The sequence below is a fragment of the Rhineura floridana genome, chromosome 2, assembly GCF_030035675.1.
Source record: "Rhineura floridana isolate rRhiFlo1 chromosome 2, rRhiFlo1.hap2, whole genome shotgun sequence".
NCBI classification, from domain to species: domain Eukaryota; kingdom Metazoa; phylum Chordata; class Lepidosauria; order Squamata; family Rhineuridae; genus Rhineura; species Rhineura floridana.
This window is the reverse complement of record NC_084481.1, coordinates 93,433,698-93,450,481: the sequence shown is the minus strand read 5'-3', so window position 1 is coordinate 93,450,481 and position 16,784 is coordinate 93,433,698. Positions and strand designations below refer to the sequence as shown.

The 16,784-nt window shown below is 44.3% G+C and overlaps 1 protein-coding gene across 4 annotated transcripts in view; it reads right to left on the bottom strand.

Moving 5' to 3' along the window:
* The window catches only part of SPEG (striated muscle enriched protein kinase), a 157,705-nt gene that overhangs the window by 109,218 nt on the left and 31,703 nt on the right, over positions 1 to 16,784 (bottom strand). The window contains exons 1-2 of one of the 4 annotated variants that reach the window (XM_061609403.1): positions 3,828 to 3,866; positions 482 to 521 (exon numbers count right to left, since the gene is read on the bottom strand). The exons of the other annotated variants lie outside the window; for them this stretch is intronic. Of the exons in view, the coding sequence (XP_061465387.1) occupies positions 482 to 521; positions 3,828 to 3,860 (73 nt within the window). The 5' untranslated portion in view covers positions 3,861 to 3,866. Of the gene's footprint in view, positions 1 to 481; positions 522 to 3,827; positions 3,867 to 16,784 lie in introns of those variants that run through there. 4 annotated transcript variants of the gene reach the window in all.

Here is a 16,784-nt window from a genome sequence, read left to right as displayed (position 1 = left end):
TTGAAGTACCTTGTTGGCACTGTCTTTTGTCCCTTCCTCATCTTAAACATACAGGATCCCACCACAGCACAGAACGCAGGTTAACTTCTCTTTTGACCTCCTTCTTTCAGTATTATTAACTTACTATTCTGAAAAGGAAAGGGCTTCTATCGCTTTAAGAGCTCTGAGGCAAATCAGCTTTGAGCAGGTATAGTTTCTCCCACCATTGCAATGCTGTAGGAGAAACTATACATATAGAATGTTAGCTGCTAATGGGAAAGAATCCTTCACCTTTGTAGAATATGGCCATCTCCTAAATTCTATAACCTGAGCTCTAAACTCTATAAGCTCAAGCTCATATTGGGGACGATCACACCTCCCCAAAATATAGATGTGTAGGAGGAGGCTGTTATGGAATAGGATATCAGTGCCAGCTAGACTCCCACCCACCAGCATGTCAGTCAAGCCTCTGGCAGGAAGGGGCAGAAGTAATACAACGCACCATGTGTGAAGCGCCCAAAACGCCGCGAGTGGCCACTTTTCTGCAAAGGAAAAACAAAAGAAAACAGCATTACCTCAGGATGGGCAGATTAAGATGGAGAGGGAGAAAGGTGGGAAATCTGGTGATTGGGCAATGCTCACAGGAAACAGTGGTCAGCCATGGAGACCAGAACCCCAGCATAAGGCCAACTTCAAGGGAAAGACCGTCCATGAGTTATTGGCTCTACTTCTGAACTACCATCAGGGAAAGCACTGTATCAATCCCCTACAATGTTGTTCACACCAAGCCTTGCAAGGCATTAGATACCCCTGAGCCAAGCACCCTTGGTCATATCCACATCACATATTTAAAGCACATTTCCTTCCTTGAAGGATCCTGGGAACTGCAGTATGTTAAGGGTGTTGGGAATTGTAGCCCTATGGGGGGCAAACTACAGTTCCCAGGATTCTTTGGGAGAAGTAATGTACGTCAAATGTATGGTGTGTATGTGATCCAAGGTCATGTGCTGGCACTGCCCAGGCTAGGGAAAAGTCAGAGGAACAGAAACAGGAGTGCTTGTGGTGTCCCAGGCAGATCAGAAGGAAGAAGTGGCTGTCTTTCTGCCCTTTTCCTGAGGGGAAATCTGCAGACAGTTTGTCCCTCTCTGGAAAACAAGTGGTCCACTCTTTCAATACTCTTTTAATTCTCATTTTGCTGCACTCTGGTGAGTCCTGAGCAGTTGGGAACCTGCCATAGCAAGAGGGTCCAGCCAGGGAGGCACAACGTACACATTGCATCACAGACAAACATCCAGTTCAATCACCCCAAATGCACAGTGCATTATTTCCACTGATAAGCGGTTATCCTATACTCTCATTGTCCTACAGGCATGTGCGCACAAATGTGCAGGTGCATGCACGCATGCGTACACACACACACATACACATCAACCTAACAGCCATAGGCTGAAGTGCTGACACTGATGACAACTTTCCCCACCTTTCACTCTTCAATCTCCATCATGCTCTTCTATATGACTCCCAGCATGGGTTAAGACTTGGCTCCATGTAGGAAAATGTCACTGGTACATGAATTCAGCTACAATTTAACTGACTTCCTAAGTGACTGGTTGCCCAAGGACAGACCAATCATGCCATCTACCAGGGAAGGGCAGCTCTTTTTATTCAGGACCAGTGAAACAGATGTACTTATGTGCCTGTAAGCACATATACGCATGCACACACATACACACACACACAGAGCAGCTGATGCACAATGCCACCCACTCCTAACCCCCAGATTTTCTGCTGTCCCATCTCCCAGAAAATCTGCTCCACTAGCTAGATTTCCACAACGCAAATAGTGAAATTAAACACCCTGCGTAGCAGTAAATTGAGGGGTCAGCATCATTCTGTGATGAGTATGAGATACTATGAGGCAGGATGAAGGCATAACAGAAAGGGTGATGTACACACACAAACACATACAACATGTATACACACACCACCTAGTGCCCGGTTCTCCTTTTCCTCTTTTGTCCTAGAATCAGATGCATAAACTTTGGCCTGAACAAACAAATGCTTCCAACAGCATGGAAGCTCCAGATCTGCTCCAGGTGGATTTGTATTCCGGCCAAGCCAGCTTGCCCAAACAAGACTGGCGCTGGCTGGCAGCCCACATGCCAGGCCAGGAAGATATATGAACAGATTAGCTATGCTCTTGATGGATAATTCATCCATTAAGAAATAAAAATGTAATAGAGGACCATTATTGAGTACCTGGCTGGCATCTCCGCGCCCCCCCCCCCCCCCCCGGTCAGGCACATGGCAATGGGCGAGTCATGGCACATCAAGGTAAAGAGGTGCCTGGGCAGGCAAAATACAGCCCTGTTCCATGGAAAATGCAGATGTAACCAAAGCCTAAGGTAGCCACCTTGCCAGACATCCTGCTCAACATGCATAGCACTAGGATGATAGGAAAAGGGGGAAATAGCATCTGGTCAAAAAGGCAAGTACCAAGCAAGGAAGGTGTCACAACCTCCCATGTCACAGCAGTGTTTCCATGGAAGCTGGAGGTTGCCTTCAGGCAAATCCCCTTTCACTAGTAAGAGAATGGGGATGCAATGGCTTTGACTGGCCTAAACCTTCTTTACCAACTAGGACCCACCTTTCTCTGCCACATTCCGTTTGTATCTTTCCTTAATTACACAGAGGAAGGGAGGGAAAGATGTATAGGATGTGTGTCATCCCCCCACAGTATGTGTTGATCTCTTTACCCCCTGAGGTGACAGACTGGCAGCACCTGAGGTCTGAAAGCTCATCTCCCCTCAGACTGCCAAGGCCGCAGGCCTGCACATAAACACAAGAAGGAGAGCAGAGCCCTGGCCAGCTGATCAAAGATCCAGCCAGCCAGCCCAGCATCCAGTTTCCAGGGATGCCCAGCCAGATGGTTCTGGGGATGCTTGCGCAAGCAGGCAAGAGGGCACCCCCTTCCTTGTTGGTTATCCTCAGCATCTGGTACCTGGTTTCCCATTCACTCCCCTGCAGAGAAGTAGCTGATGGGGCATTTTGGCTGGGAGATCGGTGCAGGCAGGGTGGGGTGCGGCAGAGAGGGTAAGAAGTGGCAGGGAAAGAGATCACTGGAGCAGAGAGCAGTGGGGTGATGTGGGATGATGGCATGTCCTAGCACCAATGCCCGCTGGGAATGTTCCTCCCGTCTATCAGTTGCAAGGGGGAGCCCCCCTCCCCTTCCTCCTGCTTGGAGGCCCCCGAGTGACGTCCATGCCACGAGGAGCTGCGCTCCTGCCAGGTGCTGACGCGCAGTGCCAGATGACACAGAGGGGCTCAGCCTCTGGGGCCACCAGGCTTTGGGCTGGGGAGGATAAGGGAACCACTGCCCCCCCCTCCAGCCACCACCTTGGGCATCTTAGGGGAAGAAGACGAGGCATGTCTTCCCTACCCCCCCCCCGCCGAAGCCCCTTGCCTTTCATTCTGCTGCCTCCTCTTAAGCCCTTTTCTGCTCACGCCGACTCCATGGAAGGTGAGGGGAGAGAACCACCGTGCTACAAACACACACGCACATACCCCACCATGTGGCAAGCCCCAACTCGGCAAAGTGGCACCCATCCTAAGGCAAGCTCTCCCCAAAGAAAGAACCCCACCCCGGGAGCCAGCCGGGGGAGGGGGGGCTTCACCTCTTTGAACGGTGCGCGCCCTCAGTTTCCCCTGGGCACACAGTCTGCCCTGATGCCTGGTGGGCATGCCCCGTCTGGGCATTCGCTTCCTGCCCTCCCACTTCCCCCCCCTGCCACCGTCTCTCTTCTCCCCCCCCCCGCTCCCCCTTGCCCTCCCACGCCTGGGTCCGTTACCTGGAGACGCTTCTTCACCCAGATCTTCTTCATGTCCCCCCCTCCACCTTACACACTCGTCGGCGCCCTCTTCCTCCTCCTCCCCACGACTGTCAGCGCGATGCGGCGGGGCTGGGCCCGGAGCTCAGGGGCAGTTGAGGCAAAACGAGCATCCCCCGAGCCAGTGGCAGGGAGGGAAGCGGGCACCGGTCTCGCTCGCTTTCCTCCTCCCGCGGAACCCCGCTTCGTGGAGCTGCCAGCCAGCCGGGAGCCTCGCCCGCCCGAGACAATGACAGCGCAGGCGGGGAGGTGGGGGTGCTGGGAGGAGGGAGGGGCCGGAGGGAGGGAGGGGTTGGAAGGAGGAGTCGGGGGTACGAAAGGGGTATGGGGGAGCCCCGCAGAAATGATGCCTCCACCCTAAGCTTGGCAGGGCATCGCCTTGTTGCCAATCAAGGAATTTGGGGGGATGGGGGGCATCATTTTTGCCCAACTTGGAAGAGGGACGGAGGGGATATGGTCTCATGGTAAGGAGAAGGCATGGATGGATAAAAGTGCCCAAAGATACAAACCGAAAGCTTGGTGATGGGTCTTGTCAAGTGGGCATCAGTGCTACCGCTGGCATTGCCCAGGTACTTTAATGCTACATCAGAAGATCACCCTGAGCCAAGCCCTTTGCAGCAGAATAGGTCTATGGACAGCACTTACCCACGATAGCTAAAAGGAGCCTCCATGTTCAGAGGCAGTATATCCCCAATTAGCAGGGGCTAGGAAGCAGCGGTGGGTGGCAGCTCCTCGTCGTTAGTCTGAAGCACCTTGGACAGCTCCTTGAAAGTGCGGATTCCACTGCCCCACTGACATGGAGCCACCAGCCACCTGTGCTAGGGACAGATAACAAGGAAATGCTGTTCTTTCCTGCCTGGCTTGTGAATGTCCCATAGACGTTTTGCGAACCAGTGTTAGAAAGATAATACCTGACTAGATGCACTTTAACTCTGAGCTAGCAAGACAGTCCTTGTGTTTTCCTGCTTGAAGTTGTGAGATTAAGCATCCCCCTCCCTTCCCCATCCATGGAAAAAATGTACCAGTACAACCATCCTCTGCATAACACACTCTCTCTCTACACTGTCTGTTACCCCCCGGCAGAACTACACTTACAACTTTGGGAATGCCTAGTGCCAGTTGTACCCTATGTGCAGCACAAAGCAACACAGAAAAAGCAAAGCTCCTGCCCAGACTATTTACAATCTAGGTTAAGCAGACAAGGCTGGGAAGGTGTGTACGCACGCACACATGTGTATGCACTCATGCATGGACTTGTGCATAGCAGATTTAAAGCAGAAAGATGAGCAACATTTTCTTCAGTGGAGGGCTACCTTCGCTTGAGGGTCATTTGTTGGGGGCTTCATGCCTGTGGTGGGCAGAGCCAGAGACAAAAGTGTTTGGTATGATCTTATCTGGATCCAAGACTGCCCTGTTTCAATTGTCACCTTGGCTACCTCAGATTAAAATGCCCAATTCTAAATATTGCCCACTAGGTTTAATATACAGACATACAGAGAGACAAAAACACAGATGGCAGAAGCCTACCAATTTGTACTCAGACAGCTGGGTGGGAAACATTCTTTCCTCCAAAACGTACAACCAGATCAGGACAAAATACTGACCCTTTAACAAATCAGGAAATAAAAGGAGGAAACAAATAGGAAGAATAGAACTCTGATGGCGTGGAAGAATAGGTCAACTTCAGGAGATGGGGGGAGCATATAAAATGAAGTTTGGGGCTGCATGCAGCCCCTTGGCTGGAGGTTGTCTTCCTGTGGCTTAGAGGCTTCCTATCAAATGATACACAATATAAAGTTGCCAGCTCTCCGCACAGTGCATCCTCACCCCCCCCATACATAATTCCCACTCTGCATCTCCACAATACATTTCAATCACTTATGCTCCCCAGATCCACCAAACCATTCACTCCAGCAGCCTCTCCAAACAGACATGATGAGCCAAACACAACCGCCCAAGATTCCATCATATGGAATATTTCATGTAACCTCTTTGGAGACACCACAGAACCGCATAGAACTCCGGCGATCCTTCTGGCACTCTTCCAAGTGATAGGCTGTGTCCCTTTTGCCACTGCAGCCATTCAGTTCAGGTAGTGCAAGGAAGGTCATCTCAGGACACTATCTCCAGCATAAGGTGAATAAACTTAGGAAGTGATGGCAGCACTTCAAGATTGCTACAGAAGGATCTCTATGCTGATTCAGACTACTTTATACTGCTTCACTTGGTCAGCATTTTGCCTTGTGTAGTGGCAGACTTCAAATAAATCAGTTTATAAATATCCATCCTGTGACCTTTGTTTATTATCTCTGAATGAAGAGAGTGTCTCTCTGGTTGTCATGCTTTATGCTGAGCCAGACCATTGGTCCATCTCGCACTGTATTTTTTTTTTTACAATAATTTTTATTCAAATTTTCATAAAACATACAAAACAAAATCATAAAACATTCAAAGACAAAAAACAAAACAAAACAAAAATGATTAAACAAAAAAATAAAATGTTGACTTCCCATTTGTCACAGATCAAATCAGTTATAGGTCTACAATATATAACAATCCTGTCTTTTAAATTATATTATAAAATCACTTTCCTCCAGTAGTTATCTTAATTAATCATCAAATCTCATAAACATTACTTTATTCTTTCCACAAAAAGTCAAAGAGAGGTTTCAATTCTTTAAGAAATATATCTATCAATTTTTCTCCAAATAAACATGTCGATTAATCCATCTCGTTAATAATAATAATAATCTTATTGTCATAACCATAGTCCAAATAAACATATCGATTAATCCATCTCATCAAAATCTGTTAGGTCCAATAATTTCAATAGCCATTATTCCATTATCCATATTAATTCCATCTTCCATCTTCAATAGTCCTGTTAAGTCCAGTAATTTCAGTGTCCAATCTTCCATTATCAGTATTCCATAATAATCTTGCTGTCATAGCCATAGTCATATAATAAGAGTCTGATGGGAATTTCCTCTATCCCAAATATTTTCTTGCCATCAATTCTGAATAAGTTGCTGAAATACTGTTGTAAAGTCATATCTCTGTTCTTCTTTTTTACAGAATGCAGTGGCTCATCTCTTGAGAGTTTTTCCATTGTCACATGGCTGCAGTTAATTCCATAGATTTTCTCTATATCAAGCTCCATCACATCATTCCAGTCCAGAAGATTATCCAAGCCATTGATAACTTTATCTCTAATATCTTCATTAATTTCTTCAGAGATAACGTTAAATTCCAAACAGTAGATTTTATTTCTAATATCCATAAACTCCAGATCTTTTTCCAATTCCACATTTGTTCCAATCTCCAGGGCTTGTATCTTCCCTTTATTTTTTCTTTTCTCATCTCTGATCTCATTCTCCTCTCTCACAGGATCCCCTATTTCTTTAAGCTCCTGCGTCATTTTGCTCAGTTCCATTTTCAGCTCCTTACTGCCCTGTCGCAGGGTTTGTTTCGTTATCTCAATCTCATCCATTATTTTCTGAAACATAATTACTTCCAGATTCTCAGCCACTTTCTTGATTGCCATTTTTAAAACCACAAAAACAAAACAAAACAAAAATAAAGAAGAACCACTTCTTATTTCAGCAACAATTGGGTTAATATTCCAGGCTTGATGACATCACAGTATAAACAGAGCAGCCTGCCTTATCTCTCTATGTTCAAGAATACAAAACAAATTTAGTTCCCAGCATCAAAACAGTTAGTGGCGTCGTGAAGAAGCAGATTCGTCAAAATAAAATAGACCAAAAAGAGAATAGTCCCAGACAATATAATGTTCCTCGGAATAGAAATCCCTCTTCTGTTTATATCTTTAGAATGCACTTCCAGGACAGCTTTTTGCAATAGAAACAGAGATAAGCTGTTAATTTCGTGAATAACAGAGAAGAGTTATAGCTCACCCAGAAGTTCTTTAAAGCTGATTCATTTGACAAATCTCTTTTTGCTGCAACAATTTAAACCAAGTTAAAAAAAAATAGAAAGAAGGGTGCTTGCCTGTTAGTCCGTTTTCTCTTTGAAGAAAAGATAAACGTATCGCATTAATCAGATAGAGCTTGTTCGGAAGTCCGTCCGGTATTGCTGGCTGGACCTTTTCTCATAAATTAATGAAATCCAGTCCTCCCAACAAAAACAGGCTTTTGAGGTTGATCTCTACGTTTCTCCCTGCCCGGGAGAAATTTCATCAGTCAAAAAAAAAATGTTCTGACTGATTTATATCTGAATAAGCTTCTTCTGCGGCGGGAGCCCGTCTCAAAAGCAGGCACAAGCGAAGTCACCCTTCCCGGAAGTCTGGTCCATCTCGCACTGTATTGACTACATGGACTGGCAGCAGCTCTCCAGCATTTTGGACAAGGGTCTTTCCCAGCTTTCCTGGAGATGCTGAGGCTTGAACCTGGGATCTATTCATGCAAGGCATAACACTGAGCTGCAGCTCATCACTCAGGACTATAAACAGAGTCCCAAGGCACCTGGGTCCTTCGCACGGGCCTGTGCCAGGTTGTCATTCAAGGTCAGTCCCTCATCTACTCCACTTAGACCTGATGTCCCTTTAAGATATCCACTGCCACCACCTACTGCACCCCCTTTAAGATACTGACTGCCCCTACCCCCTGCTGGCCAAGTTTGATAAGTGGGTGGGGCTATCTACCTGTCACTCACCTGACATCACAATGTCATCAGGTGACCTATTCCCATTTTTTTATTTATCAATAATTATAGAGACCACCCCCATGCAAAATATAAGGGTGATGTACAACAAAATTTACAAAAGAGATAAAATACCATTAAAAACAATACAGAGTGGTCATAAAAACGTCTGGTGCACCTTAAAAATTGAAACCACTGAATAATCCTGACAACATAAAAGTCTTCAAGAGCTGTCTGAAGTAAGGATGCCTTTGCCCATGTGGTTTGAAATAAAACTGACTGGTGGCACCTGCAAACCTTGCTTTTGGCAGAGCTATGTCTTTACCTACCCTAAAGGTCTGAAGATTCCACATGTGCCCTCTGGCCTAGTGGTCTGAAGAGAATGAGATTGGAAAAACACCCACACACATAAAGAGAAATGGGGATCCCACATCCATCCTAGGAGTAGGACATGCTTTCCTATGTGTTCTCTCCAAGAGGGATTCTTACTTAGGAATAGAAATCATCCACAGGGATCTATTGGCAGCAAAAAACCTCTACGGTAAATCCCACAGGAGGAGATTTTAGTCAGAATTTGCAGAACTGGCGTAAAAGAGAATGATCAAAGCCCAGCCCCCAGGTGCACTGGTAACAAACAAGTCTTGTTACATTCACCCTCTAAACCCAAGACAAATCTCCATTTTGACTTCAGGACTGAAGGTGGGAATCAGGCTCACACCCTTCCTCACCAAAGCCATCACAAAAGCTGGATGGCCACCAATGCAGACTCTTCCCAAGCCAGGCACTTTGCAGCTGATGTAAATTGGCAGCCAAGATGGAGACTACACCTGCAGCCAGCTCCATGAAGCCAAGTTTGGGAAGATTTGCCACAGCCCCTCTGCTTGAGTCCAACATTTCCTGGCTCAAACTGAAGTGCTGACAGCATTGACTGTCCCCAGACCTCGCTCCATGGAACCAGATCTTTAAATTAAGTAAAGAGCTTCATATGTGTAGCACTTAGATTGATCCGGGTAAATTAGATGCACATTCAAAGTGCACATCCAAAAGCAGATGTGATCTTTTAACTGAGATGCACATTTGAATAAGTGTCCCCTGATCATGGACATATAGAGTATAGAGTATACCAAAGCTTACTCTGGGGGTCAGAGTCATCTTTTAAAAAATAAACTTAATGTGAAGTTTAAATACATGTTTCTTCTTTAAGTTTTCTGATTGAGCTGTGATTCAGATTCTAATGCAAATCAATTTCAGCACTGTCTCTAGATGTGCCTTCAAATGCACAATTGGGAAGGGCCATAGCACTTTGGGAGACCATACACTTTGCATGCAAAAAGCCCCCGATCCAATGCCTAGTATGTCAAGGTGAGGCTAAGAAGACCTCAGTTTGAAACCCTGGAGAGACACTGCCAACAGACAATGTGATAGATTGACCAGTGATCCTTCCTAGAATCATAGAATAGTAGAGTTGGAAGGGGCCTATAAGGCCATCAAGTCCAACCCCCTGTTCAATGCACAAATCCAAATCAAAGCATTCCCGACAGATGGCTGTCCAGCTGCCTCTTGAATGCCTCCAGTGTTGGAAAGCCCACTACATCTCTAGGTAATTGGTTCCACTGTCGTATGGCTCTAACAGTTAGGAAGTTTTTCCTGATGTCCAGTCAAAATCTGGCTTCCTGCAACTTGAGCCCATTATTCTGTGTCCTGCACTCTGGGACGATCGAAAGGAGATCCCGGCCCTCCTCTGTATGGCAAGCTTTCATGTACTTGAAGAGTGCTATCATATCTCCCCTCAGTCTTCTCTTCTCCAGGCTAAACATGCCCAGTTCTTTCAGTTTCTCCTCATAGGGCTTGGTTTCCAGTCCCCTGATCATCCTTGTTGCCCTCCTCTGAACCTGTTTGTTTGTCTGCATCCTTCTTGAAGTGTGGAGACCAGAACTGGATGCAGTATTCAAGATGAGGCCTAACCAGTGCTGAATAGAGGGGAACTAGTACTTCACGCGATTTGGAAACTATACTTCTGTTAATGCAGCCTAATATACTGTTTGCCTTTTTTGCAGCCACATCACAGTGTTGACTCGTATTCAGCTTGTGATCAATAACAATTCCAAGATCCTTCTCACATGTCGTATTGCTGAGCCAAGTATGTTCCTATGTTCTTATGAATACATATCCTACTGAAACAATTTCCAGTGATAGTCACATTAGTCTACTACAGCAAAAACAGCAGTCTTGCATCTGATGAAATGGACTGTAGTCTACAAAAGCTTATGCCATAATAAATTTGTTAGTCTTTGAGGAGTCACAAGATTCAAAGCAATACAATGCGGATAGACCACTTCCACACTTAGCTATATTCTTTATGTACATCTGATGTATGCCCACAATCCCTTCTTACATGTTGGAAGTGTGTGAAAGGCTGCTTCCAAGCATGGATCAGCTTAGATGTATTTACTTTAAAGGAGGGGGGGGTCTTCTCTTTTGCTCTGTCCCTCTGATTGACAATCCATTGTGTTTGGTGGGGCTTATTCCTAGGTATGTGGGCACAGGACTGCACCTTTAAGTATTTATAGTAAATTTCAAAGATATAAGAAAAAAATTATTTTCCTACAGAACTAAGACACTTTGAAAAGCCAGGCAGGAAAATATAAAGTGCAGGACTCTCCTTGCAGGGTGTTTAATGTTACATTAAGGGAATTCAGTGGTGGTTCAGTCATTAAGGCAGACGAGCTGATTGCTTTAGCTAGCCAGGAAAGAACCGTATTTGGTAATCACAAAAGATCAAAAGGGGTAACTTTCACAAAGAGACAGATACCATGAATGGAAAAGTGTTAACTGAATTCTGAATGTATATTTCCCCTATATAGCAAACTTGTCACTTTGCCCAGACTGGGTGGATGAGAAAGTGGCCTGCCACATAAACCTAATACCATAGTTCAATACAAACAGAAAACTGGGAATCCTTAAAAGGAGTACAATCAGATCCAGAAGAAGTATATTCCTCTCCATCTGGACAACTAAACCAACTATCATCATCATGCTTTTTTCCTCCACACTCCCAATCCCTTTTCCTTGCATGTCACATCTTTCAGATTATAAAACTGAGGGCAGGGATTGTCTTACTAAGCCACTCCGGGAGCTTTAAATCAAGGTTTCTGCTGATGATTTATCGGATCAAGGAAATATATAATTAAATATAAGGAACATGTGGTAGTTGCACAGAAGACATTCATAGAATAGTAGAGTTGGAAAGAGCCTGTAAGACCATTGAGTCAACCGCCTGCTCCATGCAGAAATCTCCTATATGGTATGAAACAATATGTGTGCTGTGCAAGTCACATGACATAGTTCCTGTCATCAGGGTTGTTTCTTTTTAATGTAATCACCAAAAATAGTATGAATGAGACAGTGGCAGATAAAATTTGTAGGAAAAGGAACGTTAGCTTAAAATGAACCAAACAGTGCATACTTAAGTCAGAAATGTTACTTGAAAATACAAACAAGGCCTCACTCTGTGGGAGAGGAAAAACTAAGGAGCCAACTGTGTCATTTCACAGAGGGGAGGCTGGGGGAAACACATCTTCATGGCTTCAGATACTGTGTGTGCAGACAGGCAGCAATGGCTTAAAGCTACCCATAAGGTGACCATGAAAGCCTCACAGCAAATGAAACAAATTTGTTCTTTCAAAAAGAAAATAAGGAATGGTTATTTCATATCGGTCTAGACCCAGGACACATGGGATCGTCACATGAAGGTATCTTGTGGACAATATATAAGACAGCATAGGATCTAGCTAGAAAAGTTAAGTCCTTAAAGCCTCCCTAGCTCAGAAAATGAGGACAGAGCTCCTGCACCTTGTGTTAAAGAGGGAATTGCCAAAAGAGAGGAAATGCATTACTAAAGAAAGAAGACAAAAAAGGGCACAGATTTGCATAAATGTTGCATATGCTAAGTTATATATCTAAAGGCAAGATTAGAAAAAGTTACTATAATTTAAACAGAAATGCATCGCTTTAAAAATTTCATGGAGGAATAACCAGAGTTGGGAAAAGTAATGGTGGATGAACTCTTTTGGGTCCAATTTATAATTGGTCCATTTAAAATGGATTCATTCAGAGGTCCAAAATTAACTCTTTTAAAAAAAGATCATTTATAACCTCATTGAAGACTCTAAATCCCAGTGCATCCCCAGTGACATTACTGGGAACTCATAGGAGCCTTACTGTGCACCTCCCCCCCCCATCTTGGATGGGAAACTCAACTACTTGCTTCACATTACAGTAAAAGACTGTGGAAGAGGGCCTTATCCAGGTATGGTAGCCATCCACGTGTTCTACTTCACAGAGGACAGTCCTTGGTTTGAAGGAATTCTCTCTTTGAAGGTCAGGTTTGGTTTACTGAAGATAAAATAACTCCAAAATGGTGTTGCAAAAAATGGACATGCACATTCACCCTAATCTAGTGAGTGGGTTGGCATCCAGCTCAAATTCATCCCAATCTCTAAAGGAACCCAGGAAATGCCAAGGGGCATAATTCTCACAGATTATCTAGCCAGAGACTGTTGTGGTAGTGATTTTTCTTCTCTGAGAAGCCATCTTTCTGATAGTTACTGCCTTTTACACGTGTCTCAGAAGTGCTTATATTGGGTTAATACTGGGCCAGTATTTTGATGTTGAAAGCTTTCTTAAGAGAAGTAGCAGGGGGGAGACGGTCTCTAATATAGAATCTCTGTGGACTTGTTAAAAAGAAAACATCCCCAAACTCATCCTTTCCTCACTGTGCAGCTAATATACTGGAGAAGGAAAATGCAACGATGCAGGCTGAAAAGCTTTTAGAGGACCATTTCCAGAAGACATTTTTATATGTTCACAAGAGAAATGTGGGCAAGATGAAAGTGCCATCAAGAGAATGCTCAGCTGGTTGAAAACACAACACTTTCAGGCTAATTGGAAAGGGGATAATGACAGACGATCAATGTTTGTCTAGCTCCCATTAGCTTTTCCTTATATGACTCCTTGATCAGTTCCACACACACATAAATATGGGCGCAGAGTCAGATCCAAGCAGCACTCGTTGGCCCTCTCTTGAGCTGCCTGGCATTTTGCAGGTGAACTTCAGAGTACTTGTAACAGCCCTGCGCTCACACCAAGCTCTTCCCACCCACACATCCCCGTTACATATTGCCTTGCTGGACTCACTCGCTCTGCAACGCCCCTTCTTGTACTGGTTTTTGAAGCATAAGAGTTTTCTGACCATAAATACTTTTGAAAACTGAAGCATGCTGAATAAAATATTTAATCTCAGAATTGATCTGGTTGGATGTATAGAAAATGCAGCCAACACATTCTGAAACATTTGCTATCCAGATAGGCAGTCATGGGGGGAGGTGAGGGTGGCAAGAAAGAAAGTGCACTGGCATTTGGGGTTAACAAGTGCAACAAAATGGTGCAGTATAAAGTGTTTTCTGTTCAGTATTCCAGCCGTTCCATTATTCTCTCCCCAGTTCTGTTCCTCCTTCCAATGCTCAGTCAGTATTCTGGGGTGGTGCATCAGCTATGGCCATACCTGGACTAGGATAGTTTAGCACCAGTAACACATGCTTTGGTAATCTCATGTTTAGATGACTGTAACGCAGTGCTTCCCAAATTTTTCCCATCACAGACAACTTGAACATTGCTGAGGGTCTTGGCAGACCACTTAATAATTTTTCTGCCCGTTTTGTAATTGCAATGTAATTGTAATTGCAATTGCAATGCACTGTGCTAGATGCTGTATTATTTTAATTGTATCTTTATTGCTTCTTTTATTTCTTCTATTGTATTTTATATTACAATTTCTATTCCATATAATTCAAACTGTAATGCAATAAAATGTAAGAAACAAAAGCAGCAATAAAAATACCATGAAAAATCAGTATGAATATTTCATGTGGGCATGCTGCAGACCACCTGAATGAAGCTTGCAGGTCACCAATGGTCCACAGACCACAGTTTGGGAACCCCTTCTGTAACGCATTCTATGCTGGGTTACCTGTGAAGATGGTCTAAAAGCTGCAGGTAGTACATAATGTGGCTGCCTGGGCTGTGAGTGGTGCTTCTATTCAGGACTATGCAACACCAGTCCTGGGCAAAGTGCAGTGGTTGTCAATATGTTACTGGGCCCAATTCAAGGTTTTGTCACTCAGTTATAAATCCCACAGTGACTTGGGTCCCAAATACTTAAAGGAGCACCTCTGCTGTTATTGCTAGCCTGTAAAGGAAGTCCTCTTCATGATCTCGCTGCCAAAAATATTGCATGGGTAGTGATGTGGGAAAGGGCCTTCTCTGTTATGGCACCCTATTGGTGGAACTCCTTCCCCCTAGAGGAAGGATAGGTAGACTCCAGACTTGTTGAATTTACTTTTTTACTAGAAGCCCATGATCTACCAACCAGAGCCAGGTCAAAAATTAGAATTTTTCCAAGCCCAATAATTTGTTTTTCAGTACCAGAACTGAGCTGAACACCATCCTTTCACACACAAAAGTCCACTCTTACTTTTCCTTCTTCATTTCAGCAGCCTAATTTGGGTGGAAAAAAGGTAGGCACTATCTGGGGAAAATAGCCTAGTGGGCCAAATTAAGTGGAAATATTTTTATTTGCCTTTTCATTTAAAAATTTCATATTTTTATTTATTCATTATTATGTATTTTGATGTTTTAATTGTATAGATGTGTAAGGCATCCTGGGATCTCTTTTGGTGAGGGCCGGATTAGAAATTGCACAAATAAATAAAGTCCAGGGCTACTGAACGTTTGAGGTCCCTCCAAGCCTTTCAGTGCCTCCCTCTTCCACACAGGTGGTGCTGTTTTGGTTACATATGCAAGAACACTCTCAGTCTGCACACTGGTAATAGAAAAAATAACACACATGTAGTTGCATGTAAGCCTGAACTAGAGATAAGATGTATCTATCTGCGATTCTCAGCTTAACGTTTTGTGACCTGGGGAGAAAGCTGAAACCTAAGGAATGCAAAGCAGACTAATTTATATTAACTGCATATATACCACACATTTAAAACACATGACTCCACCCCCCAAGAATCATGGGAACTGTGGTTTACCCCTCACAGAGCTACCATTCCCAGCACCCTTATTAAACAATAGTTCCCAAAATTCATTGCGGAAGTCATGTGCTTTAAATGTATGGTGTGTATACACAGCCTAAATGTTTACTCCTTTGCCATGATGAGTGTGTTATCACCAGTCACTACTGTTGTGAGTGGTCACTTTGCTTAGCTTTACATAGACTGTACTCATTTGTATTTCATTATCATTGACCCTGCTGTTCATAAGGTCCTTTCCCGCCCCCACCCATTCTATACCCATAAACAGGTTATATACCTGTAGCTGATAAAAGTGGACTCTTATCCCTGAATACCATAATAACCTGTTAACCACAAAACTCTTTACAGTATTAAGTTTTAAGGAGAAAAAAAGTTCCCCAGTCTTTCAAAAACAGTCAAAATAGTGACAACTTACCAAGAATAAGGATTGTTCTTGGTAATAGGAACAGTTGGAACATTTGCTGTATGTTTCACACATTTGTGCACAGGACGCAGATATTAATTTTCTCCAGCCTTCCACATTTTTGGGAACATGGTCTTTTCATATGAAAAGGAAACAGCTGACATTTTCTAAGCTGACAGGAATTTTAAAAGAGCCTAATGCAGAGCAATCAGCATCAGGATTTCCTTAGATATCATCATCATGGCAAGGACCCTAGACTGGTTGGGGCCTGGCCAGCTGTGTCACATTGTACCCAGCCCTGGACCTTGGAGAGAAAGATCTGACCAGGGTGGTGACTATGACCTCACCAACTTTATTAGCCTCTAGGAAGCCTTGAGGGGAAAGGGGGGCAACCAGACTGCAACCTGACCCCCATCCCACCCCCCGCTCAGTCCTCTGGGTGTCTGTCTACAACGCTAACGTGCTCAAGATAGGCTGTGTCACGGCACAGCCTCTTTTCCCTGCAATTCCATGACCTTCAAGGGACACAGGCCTGGAGTTCTTCCTGTTGCTGATAAGAGGCAACACTATAACAGAAAGGGGGAGCTATGTTTTATGTGTGTGTCGCAGGGCAGAATCTCCTCGAGTACTGAACCTCACAGGTGGCAAGGTGCCTGCATACTTTCTAACTGCATTTAAACAATGACCATTATACGTTTACCAAATGTGTACCTAAAATGAAGGATGGGTCTTAAAATGTATCTCGCCAGCCGC